The sequence below is a fragment of the Vicugna pacos genome, chromosome 9, assembly GCF_048564905.1.
Source record: "Vicugna pacos chromosome 9, VicPac4, whole genome shotgun sequence".
In the NCBI taxonomy this organism is placed as follows: Eukaryota; Metazoa; Chordata; class Mammalia; order Artiodactyla; family Camelidae; genus Vicugna; species Vicugna pacos.
In genome coordinates, this window is record NC_132995.1 from 215,173 (window position 1) to 229,139 (window position 13,967).

The window sequence follows — 13,967 nt, forward strand, 5'->3', positions numbered from 1 at the left end:
TGACGGCAGAACCTTTCTTCCTCCAGGTTTTCTTCCTGTGTCCAAGGCCCTGGCGACCTTGGGTGCGCTCGCGAGTGTCCCCACCGTCCCGGTCAGTAAAGGAAAGGCGGGGGCGGGGCTGAGGCAGGGGCGGAGCGTGTCCACGGCAACGCAGGACGCTAGGGCGCCCTGGGGCAAACCGCGAGGCTCCCAGAACACCCCGCGCCCACCTACCCGCCCCCCGCCCCCAACCCGCCCGAGCCCGGGCGCTGGTCCGGTACCTGTCCTCGCCGGACCCGCGCAGGTGGACACCAGGCGGGCCAAGGACGGTGAGTTGGGCGGGTGGCCGCCGTCCAGCCCGGCTCGGACCCGCGCCTGTGCCTCCCACCGCCCCCGCCGCCCTGGGTAGGACCGAGCGTGGCACGCCCTGGAACCACGCATAGAGGGATCTCCGTGCCGCCCAGTGTGACCGGGAGTGGTTCGGTGCTCCCGGGGTCCGGGCGGCAGTGCGCTAGCGCCACTGCGGTGTGTCCACGCGGCGACGCCGACTCGGCTGCTGCTGGGACTCTGCTTTGTGGTTCCGCCCTTGGTGCCTGGGCTGCGCCATCAGCTCCCTTCCATCCATCCATTCATTCACTCATTCATTCATTCATTCACTCAAACCTCTTCTCGCGCTGCTTCCCCTGCCCCCCAGCATCCAGCCCCCACCCCGACCTGCCTGCTGTGCTCCGAGCCCAGCCCAGGCTTCACCTGAATGAATGAATGACAGGAACCTGTGACCCCTCAGACGAGAGCCCCTTGTGGGCGTGGGAGCCAGGGCCCCACGGGGGAGGTGGCCTCTGACCTGTGGCCTGCACATCGCGTAGTGAGTAGGCATTCAGGGTGTCAAATTGGAGGACAAGTCTTTCAGGCAGAAAGGGGCACAGGTAGGGAGGGCAGAGTGGTGACGGCAGACGGGAAGGACCATGAGGGATTTGGATGCTACCCTAAGACCGGGCTGACTCCAGGCAGGGAGGCCCTGTTAGAAGGGTAGCGTGTCGGGCAGCTTTTCCAGGATCCATCCTCAGAAACATGTCTTTCCAGACACAAAAACGGAATTTTTTTTTGAATTCTGATGACTCTTTTTTAAAGTGAAACTTTCCCGGGGAGGGTAAAACTCAGTGGTAGAGTGCATGCCTAGTATGCACAAGGTCCTGGGTTCAATCCTCAGTACCTCTGTTTAAAAAAACAAATAATAAATAAACCTAAGTTACCTTCCCCTCCAATAAAAACGTTGGGAAAAAAAAGTTTAAAAAACAAATAATAAAATGAAACTTTCAATTTGAGATCATTATAAATTCACATGCTGTTAGAAATAATATAAAGAGAGCTTATGTGCTGTTTACCCAGCTTTATCCAATGGTCACATCTTGCAAAACTATAGTACCAATTACAACAAGTTATTCAGATTGATAGTCAAGATACTGACTATTTCCATCACCACATGGATTCCTCAAGTTGCCCTTTTATAGCCACACTCACTCCCCCTCCTTACTCCACCCCCTCTTTAACCCTTGGTAACTAGTAATCTGTTTTCTTTTTCTACAATTTTATCATTTCAAGAATGTTACATAAATGAAACTATATAATGAGTAACTTTTTGGATTTGGCTGATGACTTTCTTTTAAAAATAAATTCCATACCATAAAACTCACTATTTTAAAGTGTACAATTTGGTGGTCATTAGCATATTCACAGACTTGTGTAACCATTGCCACTGTCTAATTCTAGGTGATTTCATCACCCCTAAAGAAACTCCATATCTGTACCCAAATTCCCTGTCCCTCCTCCTCCACTCCACGCACCCACCAATCTACTTTCTGTTTCTTACAGATTTGCCTATCCTGGACATTTCAGATAAACAGAATCTTACAACAGGAAGTCTTTTGTGCCTAGATTCTTTCACTTAGCATAATATTTGCAAGGTTCACACATCTTGAGGGATATATCAATTCTTCATTCCTTTTAATGAAGAATAATATTCCATCATATGTATAGGCCACATTTTGTTTATCCATCCATCCATCAGTTGATGGACATTTGGCATGTTTCCACCTACTGGCTATTATAAATAATGCTGCTATTTCATTCGTGTGCAAGTTTTTGCACAGACACATTTTTATTTTTCTTGGATTGACAACTAAGAGTGGAATTGCTGAGTTGTGTGGTAACTATGTTTAACCACTTGAGGACCCACAGAGTGTTTTCCACATAGGCTGCACCATTTTACATTCCCACCAGCATCTGATTACTTTTTAATGTTGGCAACTAATTCACATTTTTTAAAAATGCAGTGGAAGTGGGACAGTCCAGCAGATCCATCTGCTGGTCAAGTCTGGCTGTGCCTAGAGTGTTCCGTGTGGAACCAAGCAGTTGAAGAAGCCAGGGCAGAGGACCCGGAGAACAGGGAGAGGGGAGGGGATGGCACAGGTGACCACAGATGTGTATCCCTCAGACACCTGGACACACAGGCTGACACAAGCACTCCTTGACTTGTGGATACACAGACACAAGCACCCAGGCCTGTAGACGCCACTACCTCTCAGAGGACTCTAGGGAGGTGCCTTCATGGCCTCCCTCTGCTCACAGGCTCACCTTTGTGTCTCTAGGTCCAGAGGAAGTGCCCTGGACCATGTGACTGTCCTGCTCTGCCTGGCAGGGCACGTGATGGCTGCCCAGATGAGCAAGGCATCTGCCCACGCCCCCTGGGTCTCCCAGAGCACACCAGCTCCGGTGGGGGGTGAGCCCAGCCCCAAGATCCCTGGTCAGCGCTTCTAGGGGTTCTGTTACAAGGAAGTCAAGGGGTCCCATGAGGCCCTGGCCAGGCAGCAGGATCCATGAGATCCAGGCCTGGGTGCAGGGCCAGCAGCCAAGCAGCCCTGAGGAAGCCGCTGCCCTGGTTGAGGGGCTGCAACAGAAGTCAGGTAGGCCAGGACTCCAGGTGAGGGCTACCCAGCCTGGCTCAAAGCCCTGCCCGGACTGGTGTGGCAGGGGTGCTGGTGGGGAGTGACGGTGAGAGCTTTGTGTCTCAGCTCAGAGTCTGACAGATGCTAACCTGTGTTTGCCCTCAGAGCGTGGGGAGGTGGGGGTGGGCACCCAGAAAGATGGAGGGCACCGCCACCTGCCCCTCTTTTCCTCCATGGAGCTACAGGGCCCAACACTCAGCCTGCCTTGCCTGTCTTCCTGTCCCCAGGTCCCAGCCCCCTGGCCACAGGAGGTGCTGGTCCCTAAGACAGAGCAGAGAGAGGATCAGGAGGCGAGTCCAAACCCTTTCTGGGCCCCTGTTCCAGGTACAGCATCCACCAGCCTGGGGATGTCGGGTGTCCCTGGGGGCTGGGCCCAGAAGTGAGTGGACTGGAACCTCTGGGATCTTTAATGGCTCCAATGTAAGCAGAATGAGCCAGCTGGCTGGGCTTGGGGCTCCACAAAAGGGAGGTCAGGGGCAAGTGGGGAGGGTTCTGCCAGCTGCGAGACAAACTGGATGTGTGGCCTCCCCACCCCCACCCTTGGCTTGTGTCCCGAGGGATCTGGCTGCACAGCTGCCCCATGGCTGCCCCACGTCCTGGGTTCAGGCAGCTGGGTCAGCCTGGCTGGACCCAAGCAGAGGCCCGAAGTGGCCTAACATTGCCTGGCAGCCACTGAGATTCCTCTGTCTCTGGCCAGGCTGCCTGTTGGGTGGCAGGGGCTGCCGAGGGTTCAGGGCTGGGGTAAGGTGACCAAGGAAGATGGACACAGTGGTCACCTCGAGCCTCTTGGAGGAGGGCAGTTCATATCCAATGTTTCCATAAATGGCCAGGTCCACCTGCGTCCTCACAAACAGGTGTCCCCACCAACCTGATGCTTGATGACCCCAAGGTGGAGCTAGGGGATGAGAGCAAGGCCCTGGACCTGCCCTGTGCTGAGATGGAGCCCCAGGCCCTAAGCAAGGCTGGCACAGGTGAGGTGGGCGGCTTCTGAGTCTTTCCACAGTGCTGGCACCCCCACCCCCAGCACCCTTCTGCCCAGTCTGGTGAGGGGCTGTGTGAATGGCACAGGCCAGGCAGACACGAGGTCTCCCAGGGTCCCTCAGTCACAGGCCCAGGCTACCCACACCCAGCAGGGTTAGGGTCTGACTCAGAGTTACCTCAGACACTGCCTCTACCCAGGAAATCTGGCATCTGCGGCCCCACCTGCCACGTCTTCTGTTCTAGGCTGAGGAGAGGACAGGGCTGTCCAAGGCCAGCTCAGAGAAAGGTGGGGGTGATGGCCGGCCATGCCTCTGTCCAGTGGCCCCTGCCTCATAGCAGCGGCAGTCACACCCTTCCTGAGACCACCAGGCCCCTCTGCGCCACTCCCTATGGGTCTTTGGGTTGTCTCAGGCTTTTAGCTTTTTCTCTTTCCAGTTTCAAATCCCAGAGGCGAGGTGGGGACCCCAAGTCAGCACGCCTGACGGGTGGCTCCAGGGGAAGGCGATGCCCCCGAGAGTTTGCTGAAGACTGACACCACAAACCCCTCCGCGGGGGCAGCTTCTGGAGGCCTGGGGGCCTGGGAAGACTCCGCAGAGGCCCTGCGGGAGGCAGAGGACACTTCGCAGCATGCCACGCTGGGGGCGACAGCAGACCGAGGGGCCCTGGGAGGGGAGCTGGAGCCCGCAGACTGCAGGATCGATGGGGCCAGGCCCAGCCGTATCCCCGATGACCTGCTGCCCTTCCCCTTGCCTCTCCCTGGGGAGCGGGGCTGCTGGTGTGGCGAGTGTGGCAAGACCTTCAGCCAGAGCTTCTACCTGCAGCAGCGCCGGCGCGTGCACACGGGAGAGAAGCCCTACACGCGCAGAGTGCGGCAAGGCCTTCGCCTGGAGCTCCAGCCTCAGCCAGCACCGTCGTATCCACACGGGCGAGAGGCCCTATGAGTGCCCGGACTGCGAAGAGGCCTTCAGCCAGAGTTCCAAGCTGACCGAGCACCTGAAGATCCACGCAGGCGCGCGGGTGCACCTTGCCCCGACTGCGGCAAGGTCTTCCTGCGCGCGGCCGGCCTGCAGCAGCACCGGCACACACACAGCGGCCAGAAGCCCTTCGCCTGCACCAGCTGCGGCAAGAGGTTCCTCGAGAGCTCGCAGCTCCTGCAGCACCAGCGCGCACACACAGGCGAGCGGCCCTTCCAGTGCGCCCAGTGCGGCAAGGCCTTCAGGGGCAGCTCGGGGCTGGCTCACCACCGGCGTGCTCACACTAGTGAGCGGCTCCTCGCGTGCGCCGACTGCGGCAAGGACTTCCGCGGCAGCTCCGAGCTGCGCCAGCACCAGCGCCCGCACTCCGGCGAGAAACCCTTCGTCTGCATCTACTGCGGCAAAGCCTTCGTGCACCACTCGGAGCTGGTGAGCCACCGGCGTACGCACACCACGGAGCGGCCTTACGCCTGCAGCCGGTGCGGCCGCGCCTTCAGCCACCGCTCCAACCTCAACAAGCATCAGAAGCGGCACGCGGGCAGCGCTGTGCCCTGAGCGAGAGGGCGGGTCAGTTTGGTGGCCCGCGCAGCTGGAGACCCGGCCACCAATGGATGGGGATGAGCCGTCTGCAGGCCAGCTTGGGTGGGCTTCACGTGCTGGGAGAGTTGGCGCAGCGGCCACGGGTGCAGAAGATCACGGCTGGAAAAACGGTCCCTAAGAAGGCAGCCCCAGTGGTGACCCCCTGGGGCCTGGCTGTGGACACGTGTGGCGGGGAGGTGGCTCACAGGCTGAAGGCGGTGAATTTCGGTCCTGGAAGCTGTGCAGAGACGGGCGAGAATTGCGGGCTCCCCAGGAACGAGGGCTAGATGAGACCCCTCCCCTCCACCTCTGGATTCGAGGTTACACAGGACTTTTTGTCTTCAGCCAAGAGCCAGAAGGTCAGAGGATTTGCTCTGAGGACTCTGGTGGGCAAAGGAGAGGATGTGTGTATGTGGGGGGGGGGTCCCAGCATGCTCAGCTCTCAGCTGCTGCCTGTACCCCCATTCCTTCCTCCACAGTTGGGGCTGAGAGTCCGTTTCTAAAAGATAAATCCCAGCAGCCTGAAACACTTCAGGTTCCTTAGAGACGCGGCATCGCGTCCACACACCTTGGGCTGGCACAGTCCACGCGTCCTGCGCTCGTTGAGAGAGCAGGACTGACTCATTTCCTTCAGGAAAAACAGCCCAGGCAAGACTGCCTGAGGGATTCGATGCTGGCAGGGGGAGGGGCCGAGCCTCGGGGAGCAGGGCTCGCCTTCGCCTCCCCAGGAAGGAGTGGATCTGGGAATTGCCATGCGCTGGGGCTGAGCGGTTTCAGGGCTCTGGGAAGCAGTGGTGGATGGGGGCGAGGGCGGAGCCGACAACCTGCCCCGCTCTCCACCCTGGACAACTTTCTCTGCATCCACTCCCCGCCCCTGGGCTGCTGCCACAGCACTGCCGTCGCTGAGGGCAGCCACCTGCTCTACCCGCTCTGGAAGGTGTGCGGGGGCATCTGTGTCTGGTGGGGGAACCAGCCCCCGCATGCTCACTCTACCCAAGACCACGTCGCTGGCATCGCCCCCTCACCCCTTCTCTCTTCCCAGGTCAGAACTGTTGGGGCCTGCTCCAGGGTCCCCCCTGGAGTCTGTGTGTTTCTCAGTCTTGCTCCCCCACCCCCACATCAGGGACCTTCCTTGCACGGCTGGGTGTGCTGTACTTCCTCCTGCTCCAAGGTCTCCTTGACCAAGATCAGCAGCTCCAGCAGGAGCTTGAGAGAGCAGCAGGGAGAGGGAAGGCATGGAGCTCCAACCCTGCCTTCCTAGCTCAGCAAGTCCCTTCTCATCCTGCCTCCCGAGTGGAGCCCCACACAGGACCAGGATTAGCCTGAGGACTCAGCCCTTAGGTCCCACGTAGCTGCCTGGCAGGGGAGTAGGATGGTAGCAAGGATCACTGAGCACCAGGTGCTACACCTGGCACTTTGCAGGTGCTCCTCCACCCGCACCCCGGCGGCAGAGCTGGGAGGCCTGGGGCTGGCGGCGGGTGACGGGAGATGAGGCTGATGTAGACAGCTCCAGTGACCTGCACACTAGCACATCGCCCCGACCAGGTGGGCTGGAGCATGTGGCCTGTGTGATGGGTGGGACATGGGACAGAAGGGGCTGTCTCGGGCAAGGGGCAGTCAAATAAGTGACCCTCACTAGGTATTTTAAGAGAATTGGCTACTTGGCTTTATTAGACTGAAAGAATACGCAGAATCACGAGAATCCAGAGATTCACAAGAAGAGCAGCTCCACCTCCAGGGCTGGGTGTACAAAAGGGATGGGGCTTACCAGAGCCGAGGATCTTGGACTCTGAGAAGGCCACTGTGGCTGTTGCTGGAACTAGAGAGGAGGGTGCAGGAGAGACACCTTTGCCCTGAAAACCTTGGGTCCTGCATTATGTTGTTTGGGTTCATCAGAGGCTCAACACAGCAGCCTCACTGCCAGGCACATGGGGACTGTTCAGTGGCACCGCTGGGTCCTCTGGGAAGTAGGGCCCAAGTGGAGGGCAGCCTACTTTGCATCAGGACCTGCCACATGGACTCCCCTCGTTCTGCGCCGCCCACACTCACCCCCAACTGCAGCTGGTGAATGGATTGGAGCAGCACACTGAGGCGGATATGCTGTGTCCAGAATCCGGGCCTCTGTGGTTCCTGTAGAAAGTCCACTTCTCTCTCTGGCTGGCGGACAGTGCTGGCTGCAGCAGTTGGTCTTCTCCTTCGAGGGGGTGTCCTGACAGGTTCGCCGTCCCGAGGCCCTCCACCAAGGAGGACACATCGGACTCACTTCATCACTGAGTGTCTCTGCTACCTGGTGCTCTCTGTCTTCCAAGGGGTGGGTGTAATGTTCTGGGGGAGGTCAGGATAGCAACAGGATAAGGAAGTTGAGCTGCCAGTTTTGAGGCGAGTTGGGAAGGTGTACTGTTGTCCCCATCAAGCAAAAATGAGGGGATTCACATGGTCCTTGCTTATTGGTAGAAAAAAGAATTTGATGGATCTGTAGCTGTGAAGGTGAGAAGACTCCTTCAAACCCCCAAGGTCATCCTCAACCTCCCTCCCTAGCTGAAGCAGCCCCTCTTGGGTTAAAAAACTCCTATTACCCCCTCGTTCCTGCTGCCCACGGTGTAAATGCGCAGGTGAGGCTCCCTTCCTTCCCACCTAACACGGGAGTGACAGTCACACCACCTGTTGTCCATGTCCACGAGCAGGACACTGTGAACGCCACAGCAGTGGGTGCCTCAATTTTATTATTTTATTTATTGTTACTTTTAATTATTTTTATTATTTTTGTGGGGGAGGTAATTAGGTTTTTATTTATTTTTATTGGCGGTACTGGGACTAAACTCCGAAACTTGTGCATGCTAGGCACACACTCTACCACTGAGCTATACCCGTCCCCCTATTATTATTTTATCATCAATTATTAATTATTATTTATAAACAATTTAAATATTTATTACTTTAATGTATTTATTTATTATACTGTTCCTAATATGTATTATTTTAGTTTACTATTAGTTTGTCATTCATTGTATTATTTTTAATATTTAGTGTTTTATCATTTCACTATGAAGTAATTTATTATTTTCACTTTAATCATCTTATTTATGGGTAATTTTATTTGTTAACTATGATTCCATTCTATTGCTTAAGTTTATTTGTTATTATTTATTACATTACCTGTTTTAGTATTCATTTTATTTTTTTGAAATTGTACTTATTTTTTTACCTAAATCATTTTATTATTTATTGTCAATTGTCTTCATTTGTTATTGTTTGCTATCATTAGATCATTCAGTTATTTTTATTCTTTATTATTAACTTAGTTTATTCATCATGCAGTTATTGATTACTGTAATGGAGACTCCTGAGGCTGTGGCTCGCCCTTTGTCCTGACCCCCTGGAGGCCCACTTTCCGGGAAGGACAAACAAACAGAGAGGTCAGTGGCCGGCACCGCCCCCCCCAGCCTTATAACCGGACAGACACTCCTGGGGCTGAAGTGAGGCTGACTATGTCCGCACGGGCCGCTTTCCTACTGCTCTGGGGTGAGGCGTCAGGTCTGGGGCCCCCGGGGGTAGGATGGGGGCAGGAAGGAACAGCATGGGGCCTCACAGGTGGGTCTCCGCAGGCCTCGCCCTGGGCAGAGTGACGGAGGAGGCAGTCCTAAGTAAGTGGGCCGGCCCGGGTGTGGTGGACACTGCAGGGTGAGGCCCTGTTTGGGCGCCCAGCTGACCACTGTCCCCACTCGTGCAGTTGACACAAGGGCCAACCTATGGGCAGAGGCCGAGTCCCTCCTGGAACCCGGGGCCATTGTGACACTGACATGCCAGAGTGTCCTGAGGACGCAGGAGTTCCAGCTGTTGAAGGATGGGGTGGCCCAGGAGCCAGTGCACCTGGACTCACCTGCCTTTGAGCACCGGTTCCCACTAGGAGCAGTAATCAATGACACCCAGGGCCTCTACCGCTGCCGCTACAGCACAGACGGCAGGTGGATGGGGCTCAGCAACCTGGTGGAGTTGACTGGAACAGGTGAGTGGAGCGCTAACTGGCCTGGACAGTCAGGGGAGAGGCTGCTGGAGAGGCCTCCTGTCCTCCACTCCTCAGTCTCCTTGTCCTCCTCCTGCCCCACTCCCAGAGCAGCTGGTGGCCTTGGGCAAGTCAGGTGACATCTCTGAGCCTCAGCTGCCCCATCAGTAAAATGAGGATGATGTTTGTACTGACCCTAGAAGGTCGTGAAGAGTAAGTGTCTGAATCCCTAGGAAGTGCTTAGGGCAGGCCTGGGGCACAGTAGGGCCCTGAACATGTCTCCTCTTGTAGTCCCCTGTCTCGGCCTGTCCCTGCCTCCATCTCCTGGCTCCCTCACATTTCTAGGAGTGTGGAGATCCAGGTCTGCCTGGACCCCCACATCTCCCAAGGCATGCAGAACCACCCATGACCTGTGCTCCACTCGCAGAGCCCCTGCCCCCACCCTTGCTCTCAACTGAGACGGTCTCCTGGATCACAATGGGCCTGAACACGACACTGCTGTGCCTTGGGGGGCTTCGGGGTGTAACCTTCCTGCTGAGGCGGGAAGGCGATGACCAGTTTCTGGAGGTGGCTGAGGCCCCAAAGGCTATGCAGGCAACCTTCTCAGTCCACCGGGCTGGCAACTACAGCTGCAGCTACCGGATCCATGCAGCAGGTGCCCTCTCTGAACCCAGTGCCACTGTGACCATAGAGGAGCTGGGTGAGTGTGGGGGCCATCCCAGAGGGCTTCCTGGGGGAGGAGGCTCCTGGAGGACAGAGCTGTGTTTACCCTGACCCCAAACTCCTAATACGCCTGCCCAGGACCGGGTTTGGAAACAGGGGCCACACAGTTGCCTGGCGTTTGCCAGTAGGAAGGGTGTTCCTGGGGCAAAGGTCTGGAGGCTGGGCTGACTGCAGCTTTTTTAAGGAATGGCCCCACAGCAGGGGTGTCTGGGACTCTGGCCCCTCCAGTGACCCTCCCTGACTTGCAGCCAGGCTGCCACCACCCACGCTGACTCTCGAAAGGGAGTCCTCTGAGGTCCTGCGCCCGGGCTCGCCCGCAACCCTCACCTGTGTGGCGCCCCTGAGCGGTGTGGACTTCCAGCTGCGGCGGGGTGAGGAGGTGCTGCAGGTACCCATGTCCAGTACCAGCCCAGACCGTATCTTCTTCCACCTGGACAAGCTGGCCCTGGGGGACAGCCACGTCTACACCTGTCGCTACCGGCTGCATGGTGAGCTAATGCCCTGGTCCTTGGACAGCGCGCCGGCTGAGCTGGTTCTGAGTGACGGTGAGCCTGGGGAATGTGGTAGCGGGGCTGGGAAGGCGGCAGCCAGAGGAGAGAGCAGGGAAGGATCTGTCACTGCAGAGCTAAATCCTGGCTCATCTGCCAGGCCTCAGTTTCCCCAACTGAGGATGGAACAATGAGCCTAGCCTCTTGGCCCCACAATGAATAGTCAGGTCAATATGCAAATCTGACCTGGGCCATGCAGGCATTACCTGCCCAGGGCCCCCTCCTGCCTTCGGGGTCTGGGTGGATGCTGAGGGCTCTCTGTTGAGGGTGGCCAGGGTGGGGTTGCAGGACCCACCAGGGACTCAGACCAGAGGTGTAAACTCTAGGAGAGGATGCCGACCATCATAGTGGGTGCGGGTGCTCTTCGGACAGGCATAACCTCATCCCTGTCTGTTTTTACGGGCATTGAAATTAATAAGGAATAGTGTAGGAGTGTGTGTGAGCGTCCACAGAGGACAGGGACCAGGAGGTCGGGAGGCTGATTCAGTTTTATGCCGGGCGGTCCCGGCGGGCCGCCCGGGAGGGAGCAGACTCTTCGGCAGAAGGCTCAGCCTGGCCAAGGGCTGCGAGGCTGGATCCTTCCCTGGAGCCGGCTTAGCCCGAGTCCTCCCTGCAGGGACGCTCCCAGCGCCGGAGCTATCGGCTGAGCCCGCGGTTCTGAGCCCTAAGCCCGGCACGCTGGTGCAGCTGCGGTGCTGGGCACCCCGCACCGGCGTGCGCTTCGCCCTGGTGCGCGAGAATGCGGGCAGGCGCCAGGTGCACAGTCTCTTGAGCCCCGCGGGGACCAAGGCCCACTTTGAGCTGCACGATGTCTCTGTGGTCGACTCCGCCAACTACAGCTGCATCTACACAGACACGGCGCCGCCCTTCGCGGGGTCCGCGCCCAGCGCCCGCGTGGAGCTGCGCGTGGACGGTGAGCGGTAGGCCCGGCGGCCCGAAACCTCCTTCCACCTGTGCGCAAAACGAGGGTGCCGGCCCGTCCCGGAGGAATGCCAAAGGAAAGCGCTCTGGGCCTCGGCCCTGCCCGCAGAGCCGGCTCCTTAGGGGAGTAGGAGGTCTGCCGCCGAGGGTCCTGGGGGCGCCCTGCATTTCGGCTTATTTCCCACCGACGTGAGCACGTCGGCTGCGGGTAGCGCTTTGGTGGAGATCGTGGAGGCTGGACCATGGGTTCACATCCCTAACGGCTTTGCACTGGCTCGTGCCTTAGTCTTCCTGTGCGACACCCCTGTCGGTCGCTGTCAGACTGTGACCCGAACTCCTGCCGGGGCCCACGTCCCCATGGTGGAGAGTGGAGGTGTAATTTTCCAGGAGCCCCGCTGTCCCTGGGGTCTATGTGTTCCTGATTTCCTCACCCACGTGTCCTGGGGGCAGAAACCAGGCAGGCCCCTGGGCACAGGTCCTACCTCCAGACCACTGACTGGGCTGAGCCCTCTGCATCCTGTCTTCCTTCCCCTCACCTGTCCTGTCCCTAACCCTCACCCTAACCCTGAGTGCGGGACGCTGGGGACCCCAGGAAGTCACAGGGTAGACCCGGGCCTGGGGACTCAACAGGTGCTGGGGGGGGGTGAGGCGGAGACACACAGTTCCAGTGCAGTGACCAGTGGGAGGCCAGCAGCCTGGGCTGGAGTGGGGAACAGGCAGGCGGCGGGGGCTGGACAGCTGCTGCCTGGGGTGAGGGACCTCACCAGACCCATCCGGCTGCTCGCCCAGGACCCTTGCCCAAGCCGCAGCTCCGGCCCCTGTGGAGGGGGGCCGTGACTCCGGGCCGCGATGCTGTCCTGCGCTGCGAGGGCCAGGTGCCCGACGTCACCTTTGAGCTGCTGCGGGTGGGCGAAGGGGAGGCTTCCACAAGGCAGTGGGCTGCCCAGCCCTCCGCCGACCTTGTGCTGACCTACGTGGGCCCCCAACACACCGGCAGCTACAGCTGCCGCTACCACTCCTACTGGCCCAACCCTTTCCAGTCCGAGCTCAGCGATCCGGTGGAGCTCCAAGTGGCAGGTGAAGCTTCAGGTGGCCAGGGGAGCTCAGTTCGGTGGGCTGGGTTGCGGCTCCCAGGCTTTGCCCAGACTGAGCCCTCCTCCAGGAGTGCCCTTTCCCTGCACCTCTTTCCAGCACTAACCTGGTTAGTGGGCCTGGATGTGTGGGGTTGGCAGGCAGCTGACCAAGCCACTTCCTTCCTGAGGGGATCTCAGTGAGGTCTGCCCTGATTCACCAGGAAGGCAGGCACAAGAAGCCTCCTTCCCCTACCACTTCTCTTGTGTCAAATTTGTCTAGGAAGCTGATCCCAGTTGCAGACCGTATCGTTGGGAAGTCCTTTCTCCAGTCTGACTCTGATCCTTCTTGCTGCAGCTGGAAGCTGGACTCGCCCTAGGGGGAGGAGTGGATGGCTCTCCTTCATCCATCCCAGGAATTAATAAATGTGAAGACAGACATTAAATTGTGTCTTTGGGCAATGGCACTCTGGTACAGGGGGCCTGGAGTCCCAGGGCTGAGATCTGAGATCCTGTGTCCTGAAGGTAGACAGGCTCTGGGTCGGATCCTGAGAGTGGGGTGGGGAGGCCGAGGATTGGCCCACATTTTTCAAGACTCCCTTCTGCTGTTATCCAGTAAGCTGCCTCGTACTCCCCAGTCACCTCTGCCCAGTCCCCAGCAGGTGTGGGCAGGAGGGTAGCTTGAAGCTCCAGACTAATCTTGACTGAACTGGGAGGCAGTCTGTAGGCTGCATTTTCTAGTTCTGTCCTCCCAGTCCGAATGGCCACCAACTGGTGGTGCCCAACTGTCTCTCCAACCGAAGGCCAGTTCCCACATCAAAGCTTGAAGCTGTGGGAAGAGTTGGGAGTCTTTCCATTCTTTCCCACTTCCCTTAAATCTGAGCCCCCTTGGCCCTGCCTGACACCCTGCTGGACTACTGCCCAGCCCTGCCTGGAGCTTGGCCCTTGAGGTGCTGGCATACAGTGTGTATTAGGTTAGCATAACCAACAAATGTTTGATAAACTGTGGTTTTTCAAGGAATTTGCCTATTTCACCAGAGAGGTCTGAATTATTGGCATAGAGTTGTTCACAATATTCCTGTATTCTTTTACTGCCTGCAGGGTCTGGAGTGATGTCACCTCTTTCATGACTGAGATTAAGACCCTTCTCCCTCTCTCTTGGTCAGTGTAGCTAGGGGGCTATC

General features: G+C 57.8%; 2 protein-coding genes across 5 annotated transcripts; both read left to right on the forward strand.

The window, feature by feature from the left end:
• Positions 1-214: 214 nt before the first annotated feature.
• Positions 215-6,047, forward strand: ZSCAN22 (zinc finger and SCAN domain containing 22). Its single transcript, XM_072966469.1, has 4 exons — positions 215-308; positions 3,212-3,308; positions 3,839-3,955; positions 4,787-6,047. The coding sequence occupies exons 3-4, from the start codon at positions 3,856-3,858 to the stop codon at positions 4,948-4,950; spliced, it is 264 nt and encodes an 87-aa protein (XP_072822570.1). The 5' UTR covers positions 215-308; positions 3,212-3,308; positions 3,839-3,855; the 3' UTR covers positions 4,951-6,047.
• Positions 6,048-9,089: 3,042 nt separating this feature from the next.
• A1BG (alpha-1-B glycoprotein) lies at positions 9,090-13,229 on the forward strand. 4 transcript variants are annotated; one of them, XM_015251545.3, is made up of 7 exons: positions 9,090-9,162; positions 9,249-9,524; positions 9,949-10,221; positions 10,493-10,789; positions 11,409-11,705; positions 12,503-12,790; positions 13,067-13,229. In XM_015251545.3, the coding sequence occupies exons 1-7, from the start codon at positions 9,096-9,098 to the stop codon at positions 13,072-13,074; spliced, it is 1,506 nt and encodes a 501-aa protein (XP_015107031.2). In that variant the 5' UTR covers positions 9,090-9,095; the 3' UTR covers positions 13,075-13,229. The 4 variants fall into 4 exon arrangements, with proteins under 4 accessions (XP_015107031.2, XP_072822550.1, XP_031531956.2 ...); XM_072966449.1 differs by having other exon boundaries at positions 12,754-12,790; XM_031676096.2 differs by lacking the exon at positions 12,503-12,790.
• Positions 13,230-13,967: the final 738 nt, after the last annotated feature.